Source organism: Nematolebias whitei, chromosome 17, assembly GCF_014905685.2.
Source record: "Nematolebias whitei isolate Nwh7 chromosome 17, NemWhi1, whole genome shotgun sequence".
NCBI classification, from domain to species: domain Eukaryota; kingdom Metazoa; phylum Chordata; class Actinopteri; order Cyprinodontiformes; family Rivulidae; genus Nematolebias; species Nematolebias whitei.
The window spans coordinates 39,297,618-39,307,958 of record NC_056514.1 but is presented as its reverse complement, the minus strand read 5'-3'; the positions used below and the strand labels follow the sequence as shown (position 1 = coordinate 39,307,958).

General features: G+C 41.9%; 1 protein-coding gene across 1 annotated transcript in view; it reads right to left on the bottom strand.

Annotated features, from left to right (window-relative positions):
• The window catches only part of LOC119423848 (transmembrane protein 150A), a 17,683-nt gene that overhangs the window by 5,562 nt on the left and 1,780 nt on the right, over positions 1-10,341 (bottom strand). The window contains exons 2-6 of the mRNA XM_037691265.1: positions 8,299-8,385; positions 7,341-7,388; positions 5,659-5,745; positions 3,771-3,838; positions 550-677 (exon numbers count right to left, since the gene is read on the bottom strand). Coding sequence (XP_037547193.1) covers positions 550-677; positions 3,771-3,838; positions 5,659-5,745; positions 7,341-7,388; positions 8,299-8,363 — 396 coding nt within the window. The 5' untranslated portion in view covers positions 8,364-8,385. The remainder of the gene's footprint in view (positions 1-549; positions 678-3,770; positions 3,839-5,658; positions 5,746-7,340; positions 7,389-8,298; positions 8,386-10,341) is intronic.

The following is a 10,341-nucleotide window of genomic DNA, read 5'->3' as shown; positions in this document are numbered from 1 at the left end:
AGCTTGTAGTTAAAGTTTCTCTACTTTTAGCTTTAAGCTAGTGTTTTATCATGTTTCCATCTAAAATTGCTAGTTTTACTTTTAGCTAGCGTTTTGATACATTTAGCTAAAATGTTTCTGATTTTAGCTAGGAATCCACTAACATACCATTTACTTAAGTATTTGACACTTTAAGCTAGTGTTTTGCTGCCTCTAGCTTTTTTGACAGCTACCTATAAATGACTAAACTAAATAGCTAAATATAAATAAAGTAGCTAAATATAAAGTTTTTAGGTCCAAATAGTTTGTCTAAATTTTATGTTCGTCACAAATTACTGGAAGAAAAGAAGTCTTTGGAGCAACAACGTAGTATCCGGAGGAGAACGTGGAGTTTTTAAAAAACACATCAACTTCGCACCAAGTTGACTCATTAGAATAACGTACTGGGTGGAAGTCCATTTGGAGCAACACGGTGGATCAGCGCCTGCTCAGACCTCACTGAGCCAGAGGTGAGCCTAAAGCTGATCTGATCCGAGAGTCGAGACGTTAGCGTGAGAGGCGGCTGGTTACCTGGAAGTTTCCCACCATGATGAGCCCGGCAGCACAGATCCAGCCCGTGGAGAGGCCGGCCGTGTTCAGGACGGAGTTCTGGTTCTTCTCGATGACCAGAGCGTAACGCAGCAGGCTGATGAGCATCACTGGAAGGAGAGGGTGGAGACGGAGGCATGAAGCAGCTGGAGCTCAGTGTGGAGACCACCGACTAAGAACTCATCCAACATCATCCAACATACAACCATCATCCATCAGAGGAATAAGCAGCTGGAGCTCAGTGTGGAGACCACCATATTCAGGAACTCATCCAACATCATCCAACATACAACCATCATCCATCCACCCACCATCCATCAGAGGAATAAGTAGCTGGAGCTCAGTGTGGAGACCACCATATTCAGGAACTCATCCAACATCATCCAACATACAACCATCATCCATCCACCCAACATCCATCAGAGGCATGAAGCAGCTGGAGCTCAGTGTGGAGACCACCGACTAAGAACTCATCCAACATCATCCAACATACAACCAGCATCCATCCACCCATCTATCATCCATCCATCATCCATCCATCCTCCAACTATCATCATCCATCCATCCATCCATCCATCCATCCGTCTGTCCATTCCTCCACAGGAAGAGTCAAGGTAAACCCTGGACAACCATTCACTCTTTCTCTCTCACCTAGAGAGTCACCAGTCAGCCTAACATGCATGTTTTTGGTCTGTGGGAGGAAACTGGAGTACCCGGAGAAAACCCACATGTGCACTGGGAGAAGATATAAACTCTAACCAGAAGGGTTGTAAGCTCCGTCCGTTAAATCGTGTCCAGATGACACAACTGAACCTTTTTTGTTGTTATCTACCCGGATGATGGAGCTTACAAACCTTTTTCTGAACCACTCCTCGGCCTGTTTCTGTGAGTAGCAAGTTGGTCATCTGGCCTAAAACATTTGATTGTTGTTCAAGATGATTGATTGTTTTGGATGGGTGTGTTTAAAAGTCTACTTTTGAGATTCCAACAGGAGGTTGGCTTGAAGCGCAGCGGTGAAGGCTACCTATGGGACAGATCTGGTTGGCAGGCCGTAGACTGAGGAAGTCCTCTGGATGGGGGACGAAACATTTCTCACTTAAAGAAACTGGTCCAGATGACATGATTTAACCTGTTTTGTTCCAACCAGAAGGGTTGCAGCTGCACTGTGAACCTGCAACAGACCTAACCACAGCCGCTGCTCACAGACACTGAGGTAAATTTGGTGTGGTAGTAGCTGAGGGTCACCCACGATACATCCTCAGAGTATTAACATCTCAACATGTGGCTGCAGCGAACTAAAACTCAGTGGCGGGCGATGCCTCAAATGTTTGAGACTTGTGTTGGTTTAAGGCGGCAGCACTAGCTGTTAGCACGTCGGTCCCGTCAGAATTAAACTCCATTTCTCCAAGGAGCTATCTACAACAGGTAAGATATTAACTGTTCATAGCCTGTCCACAGAATCACATTTTATAAGATCTGAACTGTTCTAGTAAAACCTTTGTTAAGTTAATTGCTGTTTTTTATGACCTTAGTTTGTTTTACTTCCTGGTTTCTGTTTGTTCAGTAGAAGACCTTCCTTCTTCTTTGTGCGAGTGAAAAGTCTTTTTTTAATTCTCCAGCCAGTCGCCCCTCGGATGGCTCAGTCCGGCGTTTAAACCGAGAGGGGAAATAAAAGGAGCGTTCGGTTCAAAGCGTCCTTGTGCTGCAGATCTCTGTGTGAGCAGATTCCTGACGTCTGTTTATCCAGCAGCTCCATCAAAGCTTCACAGCAGTCTCATCGCTCACAACATCTGGCGCTCATCGCTGAGACCGACTGTTTGGATGTCCCCGTCGACTGTCCAGCAACGAGCGCAGTGGTCCTTTTTTTTTTTAATCCAGTGACCGCAGCAACAAGCCTCCATGTTTGAGGTTCGGGGTTATCTGTGCCATTCGAGGCCCAGCACAGGTCTAATCTCGTCTCACGCCACAACTTTGAGTTAAATAAACCGAATATGAACTCAGAATTGTTTATGGGAGCTGAATCAAACAGTGAGGGGGGGGGGGGGGGGATCTCTGGGAGATTTACAGTTTAAATTCACAGACGCATCGGACTTCCACTGAGAGCAGAAATATTTGAGATAAAAGTTTGCTCATCGACATTCATTAAAAAAACAATAAATTCTAGATGATGTTTTATAATCAAATAATTTATCAGCATTCCTTAACAGCGTGCATATCACCCGCCAGAGATTTAAAGTAAAATCTTCTGTTGGAGTTTTAGCCATCTTGGTCAAACCTCCAAACCAACGTTAAACTCATTTCCATGGGAGATCGCACAATGTCCCGTTCTTATGTGCTATAAGCGACTCTCAGCTTCCACCACACCGAAGTTTAGCTCCGGCTCTGTAAAAATGATTTAGCCACGTGGTTTTCTAATTTCAGCTGGCTGCAGTAGCCGTCTTCATCTGGTCTCGCTACACAAAGAAGGAATTAAGTCAGCAAATTTTACAAAAAACATGAGCTAAAATCTGGTGTGGTAGTAGCTGAGAGTCGTTCGTGGCACATACTCCGAACTGTTATGGATCATGTGAGATTAAAACATAACTTCACTCAACAACAGATGATCTTAACCTGAAACTCTGGCATGTTGGGCAAAATGCACCCCTTCAAAGAAAGCCTGAATCTCCAAACTGAAATTTCTGTCTGCTGCAGGTAAGATACTGACCACTCATACCGTCAAAAACTCATCTATGACTTTACGAACGAACTAGAATGAAGAACGTGCACTGCGGGGTTAAAGGTCAATTTAAATTGTTGTTTTAGCTGCAGTTCCTAAAATTCAGCTGTGCCACGACTCTTTAAGCTTTTATTTAAAAACATCCAAGTAAAGCTCAGATTGGTTCAGTCCTGGACTGGAAGAACTCTTACAAACGTTCATGAAGGAAATGGAGACATAAGTCCACACGACGGGGAACAAACCCTGAGAGGACCACCCAAAATAGATGGTTTCAAGCAGTTTTGGCACCCGGGTCTGAGGGTGAAGGTTTGTGGTTCATGTGGGGCATTAAAAAATAAAAGCCCAATTCGAGGCACTGAGTCATTTTCCCCTCAGATCGAGGGCTGAGTTTGGACCTGGCAGAGCGTTAGCTGAAGCTGCTGCAGCTGAGAAAACAAGCCTGAAGGTTGGAGGGTCTCTGAAGGTCCAGCTCCTCGTGCAGACTCACCCATGAAGGATCCGGTGCTGCAGACGAGGCTGAAGAAGCAACTTTCAGGAGGCAGCGTCCCACATTTACTACGATGGGAACAGAGAAGAGATGCCTTTAAACTGAGAACTTTCCAGAGGTTCAGAGAAAGAGTACCTCAGATCATCTTCACAACAAAAGAAAACACGAGAAACAAGAACAAGCCACGTCTTCAAGAGGGGCGGCGGCTCGGTCCAACATGCAGGACAACATGAACACCTTGTTGGACACTCGGAAGGGAGGAAATAAACATTTACGTTCTGCAGCGGCATTCAGACCCGAGAGGGATCGACGGTTCACGATAAAACCTCCTTCCTGTCCAGGTGAAGGAGGCCTCGAACAGTTTCACGAACTTCACATAACACCGGTTTAACTATAAACTCTCGGCTTTAACCGAGCTAAATGTCGTCAAAATATAAAATTAAGGAGTAAATATGACGTGGCAACATTTTACTGAACAAATTGTTGTTAAACTTTATATTTAAAGGTCCAAACCCTAAAGAGAAGGTTCTGTTTGTCTTCAACTGTTTGGTTGTGAACTTATGCTGCTCGGTTCTGCTCAGGTCGCTAAGCTAGTGCTGCTACATTTAGCTTTTAGCCAGGTACAAATAAATACTGTATTTTTCGGCCTATAAGTCGTGTTTTTTTACATAATTTACATGCCCTGCAGCTTATACACCGAAGCGACTTATTTATGGATTTTTCCATATTTATAAACTTTTGGCTGAGATAAAACCGTTTTAATCAGTCTGGCTGAAAATATTGAACACTACCATTTTCAGCTGCTAGTTGGCACTAGATAGTATGGCATGCCGTTGTATCATGTAGTAGGTAAAAGTGGCTATTAATGACACAATCAGCTTGCCATACTCTGCCACCTTCATCCAGCTCATTTGGATCAACCGTCAAATCAGCTTCATTTCTCTGCGCCGCTCCGGTGAAATGCAGCTGATTTGACCATTGAACTTCAGTTATTAAGTAAAAGTTCAACTGAGACACAACTTTACTATAAAGTCGGGCAAACAAATAATTGATTTTAAGTGTTAATCTTGTTAAATTCTTGTTAAAGTCCTCCCGTGCACGCTCCCGTGGCCGTCATTTCGCAGCCAAACGATTTTTGGCACAACACCGGCCCACGTTCCCTGTTGTCGGCAGGGAGGCGTAACAGATGCGACGTATTTATGGATTTTTCCACGTTATTAGACGTATTTGGACTGATGCGACTTATAGGGCGGAAAATACGGTAACTTAAACTGCTGACAAACAGCAGAATGAATTTATCAGCCACGTTTGTTTGTAAAATTCTAACAGAAAGACATTTTGAGGGAAAGACCTCCTGCTGTGTGGTGCCTGAGTGACCTCTGACCCCTCAGAGTTTCTGGTAATGTGTCGGATGTCCTACCAGTTTAACGTGAGACACTAACACAGCTGAATACTTAACTAACAGTTTAGCTGTCGTGCATGCCTCTTTTTTAATCACTACAGATGAAGCAAACAGATTTTTCAAAAGCTCGGCCTCGAACTTATTCTACGTGTCAGAGTAAACAAATGTTAACGCCGCCTCCTCCACTACACCGTTACCTGCCACACCCCCAGTTCTGTCAGTCTGGTGTATTTTTCTTTAGGTCAAATATAAAGTTTTTATTTTAGAAGACATGGAGTGGAAGCACAACAAAACAAGCTGCTCTTCATGTCGTCCGATGTATGAATTCTACTTAAATAATTCAAACCGTGTATCAAAGAGAGGCTGAGAGAGTTTCAAGTTTACAACGGCCAAAACTCGGTGCGTAAAAAGTTCAGTTTCCCAGAAATAAATAAATAAATAAATAAATGCAAAGTTTTGTAGTAAAGACGGTGCAGCAGCTCTGACCTGATGAGTGGGACGTTGTCTGGACTGCAGCAGAGCTCAGGTCCTCTCTGCAGAGGAAGCTGCTCCTCACAGGACTCGTTATACAGCCTGAACACACACACACATGCACACACATGCACACACACACATGCACACACACACACGCACACACACACGCAGCTTTATCTTGTTATTGTGAATGAATGAATGAGTTTTCAGGTGGTTGACAGGTCAGTTTTTTTGGCTGTAAATCTCTTCATGATTAGTGCAAAAACTTAAAACAAACATCTAAAACATCTTCCAGGCTTTAGTTTGTTTCTTTAAAAACATGCAGCGTGCGCGCTAAGTGCGGTGTGTTATAGGCTTCAAGGAAGGAGTGCACGTCGCCCGCTGCCTTTAAAACCACAGCTTTAGGCTGAGATCGAGATGAGAAATGACGGCGTCGTAAAACTTTTAGTCAAACCTTGAAAGTAACGCGTTGAGTTATTTTGCTAACAGACACAGAGACAAGCGAAAACATGATCACCCGTCTTGACCCTTCATTGACAGGAAGTAATAAAACTAACACGTCTTAAAGTTATAAAACTAACAGAAATATTTGTGTGAAAACTGAAACGGACGTCTCTGAAGATGTTTTTGCAGATTTTTACTGATAAGTTTCTGCGTAGTTTGATTTTGAAACCAGCTTTAACGTAAACTAAACCATAAAATCCGTTTTTTGTTGAAACGGATGCGATTTTAGGAGCAGATGTGGAGACGAGACTCAAGCAGTGACTTAAATCAAGTTCTTCTGTTACTTTTCATCTTAGAAAAATCCCGCTCCTGGTTTCAGCGACTCGAAGATGCTTTTTCTTATAAAACTCATCTTGAATCAACATTTGGCTTCGCAGTGCATTTCTCTGGTCCACTCCTCGCTGCACGTTCAAACTGAGGCTCGGAGGAAGAAGCTAGCAGGGCGGCTAACGGGGCTAGCATTCCTTGAAGGAATGCATATCGCCCGCAGCCTTTGATGTCGGCAGACGTCAGCTCGTGTGCAGAAATGAAACTGCTTTGGTCAAAGCCTGGATATGCTCTGAGAGAAATGCTGAGATTCACTCAGAGATCATGTTGGGGATGACCCTCAGCTACTACCACACCAAATATTTGCTCTCTAGCTGTAAAATCGACAGAGTTACAGCTGTTTAATGTGTTACTAAAGCCAATTACCTGCAGCAACCATTTTTGTGGCACCTAAACGATAATTAGTCATTACTTTCTGAGTTTCACCAAAATCTGCCCAGTAGTTCGTGAGATATTTTGCTAACAGACAAACACGAGTGTCCCCAACAGTTATTGCAACAATATATTTTGAAGCAAAGACCTCCTGCGATGAGTAGCACTCAGAGTGTGTTTTGTGAATGACTCTCAGCTACTACCACAGCAAGTCTCAGCTCCGTTTCTGTAAAAGTAGCTGAATTATCCGTTTTTGTGTTTCTGAAAGTGAGTTGGTTGTGGCGGCCATCTTGAATTGGGTCGACTCCAAAAGTTAATCAGTCGTTAATGTCCGGCCAACGATTACTTCCTGAAAGTTTCATTCAAATCTGTCCAGTGGTTCAGGAGATATTAAAAGGTTGGCGTGCGAGGCGGCGGGCGACATGCATTCCTTGAAGACCTGTCTGTTTTATTACAGCAGAGATCGGAGCTGACGTGTGTAGTGTTTTTACCAGTTGTGAACTGGGCAGACGTGCTGGTTGTAGAGGGCCATCGCGTACCTGGAGAGGAAGAAAAACATCAAGTTTAGTAGAAGTTAACAGTACGCTCATCGTGAATGTTTGTAGCTCTGGAGATGAGTGTTTTTCTGGACTGGAACTGAACAGAGAATGAAGTAAACCTAAATGTTTTTGGTGCAAGATGTTCAAGTGTGCACGAGTTACACTGTGTAACAGAGGGAGGTGTGACAGATCCTGATGAGCAGAGGGAGAAATTTTATCCACCGTCAGGATCAATGGAGGAGCCAGGGGGTGGCCAATGGTGGCCTTGGCCCCCATAGATTAATCTTCAGCCACCCCATCATTTAAGGAAACTATACTTTTAAACAATATGAAAGCATAGTTCTCTCAAATGAAATTGTCCCTATGTGAGTGAGAGCATCAATGTTTGTCTCGTTTGTCTCTGTGTGTCCCTGTGATGGACGGGAGACCTGTTCAGGGTGTCCCCCGCATCTCACAGTGACTGCTGGATATGGGCACCAGTAACCCCCCCATGACCCGGAAAGGAAGAAGCGAGTAAAAATAATGGATGGAAGATTTTGAGAAGGAAAAAAATCCTTAATTTTAGCTACTTTCTCTGCAAGTGGGGGGGCTTCCCCTTTCCCATCCACCATTTATACTTTATTTTATAGCGGTCAGGGGATTTGAACCAGCGACCTCCCAATTGTAGGCTCGCCTTCTCTAACCTTCATGCCACAAAATACCAGCTGGAAAAACCTGACACCCAAACAGGGTTTGAGCTTTCTTCTTTGAAATGACGTCAAGAAATCCTCGTTAGAATACGATATAAATAAGATTTAGACCAATTTTCCTGATGAGCAAAACAAATCAAGCTGCTCGTGATATCTGGATCATTTGAGTATGAAAATGTAACTTAAAAAAACAACAACATATAAATAAATTAAATACTCACACGACCCATATTCCTGTGATGGTGAAGACGGGCAGACTGACAGGCAGGATCATCCACAGGGACATGACGACCGGCTGCAGAGCTTCACTACAAAACAACCGACAGAGTCGTCGTCACACATCTGAAGGATCGGGACGTGAAACTGTACGAACACTTACAAGAAACGTGCAAAAAACAAAAACATTCACTTTGTATTCTAACAAAACAGATTTAAGACTCTGTTCCACACACTGGAACAAAAATGTGCTAAAATCTGTATTTTAAAGTAACTAAAAGGTTAATTCTGATCGTTTAAAGAGGGATTCTGTGGAAAGTTTATAAACAGTTGATATCTTACCTGCTCTAGATGGTTCTTTGAACGACCAGTCGAGACCAAAGTGGATTGCTGCCATCTTAAAACAAGTTTCCAACCTTTACATCACCATCGGCGTCACGTGGCGCCAGGCTGCACCAGAAGTGCTACAGCTAACTGCTTTTATTAGCGCTGCTTGCTAACAACCACAAAATTCTGACATTATCATCACATTGTAAAATGGCTGCACTCCACTTTAGTCCTGACCAGCCATTAACTCATCACTCTGATGTGAATTAAACCATTTCCCCAAACTGAGGTAGTTGAAAGAGCGACCAATCTACAACAGGTAAGATATTAACTGTTTGTAACATTTCCACAGAACCACACTTTAAAATATCTGAACTATCCCTTTAGTTTCTCTTCAAATCGTCCATGGATTAAAAAAACTTTTTTTTTCCTCCTGCTTTATAAATGAGAATTATTTCTCATTTTTACTCAGCTGAGACAAACTAAACGACACTTTAGCTGTTTTTTTTAAACGTTTTGTTCTTTTGTTGGTTCTTCAGCCAAAGAACAAAACGTTCAAACTTCAGCAGATAAGAAATGAAACAATCAATTTTCTGCAACATTTAGGTCTGCACTGATGGATTCTGGGATGTCTGAGCAATACCACGGTTCAGGTAGAAACGAGGAGTTCACTACAGACGTGAAACGTGTTTTTACACAGACTGAAGTACCAAAATGTTAGCTGAAGAAAGTACAAGTAGCTATATGCTAACTAAAAATTGGATGTAGCTAATATCTTAAAGAAGAAATACATTACAAAATACAAGCTAAAAGTATTTAAAAAAAAGAAAGAAAGAAAATTGCTAGTTTAAAAAGCAAAAAGCAACTAAACGTTAGCTTAAAGGAGCCAAATGCTGGCTGAACAAAGTAAAAAGAAGCTATCACCATATGCTGCCTAAAATTAGAAGTAGCAAAACTCTAGATTAAAGTAGTAAAATGCTAGTTAACCAATGCAAAAAAAGCAACTAAACGCTAGGTAAATCAGTGAAATGTTACCTAATAGCTAAAAGTAACAAAATAAACGAGGAGCAAAACGCTAGCAACAAAAGTTAAAAGTAGTAGCTGAACATGCCAAAAAGTTGCTAAATGCCAGCTGAAGGTTTAAATCAGCAAAACACAAGCATAAAGTACCAAAATGCTAGCTGAAGAAAGTAGAAGTATCTGTATGGTGGTTAAAATTTTAAAGTAGCAAAAGGCTAGCTTAATGAAGAAAAAGCTAAATGCTAGATAAAAGGTAAAAAGCTGAAAATTGCTAGCTCAAAGGAGCAAAATGCTGCCCGAAAAAGTAAAAAAATAGCTATACATTGGCTAAAAGTTAGAAGTAGCACAACTCTAGCTTAAAGTAGCAAAATGCTAGCTAAAAGTGGCTAAATGTTTAGCTAAAAAAAAATATATATATACATAAAAGGAGCCAAACCTTAGCTAAAAGTTAAAAGCTGTAAAATTCTAGCTGAACAAAGTAAAAGGTAGCAAAACGCCAGCTAAAAATTTAAAGCTGCAAAAATTTAGCTTAAAGTAGCAAATTACTAGCTAAAATCTAAAAGTAAAATAAAAGGTGAACAACAGAGCTAAATAGTAGAAGCATTAGTATAACTTGCATTAACAGTAGTACCATTAGCATTAGTATAAATACCTGTAGCTGTTTTAGTGTTAGCATTAGTATAACTAACATTAGCCGTAGT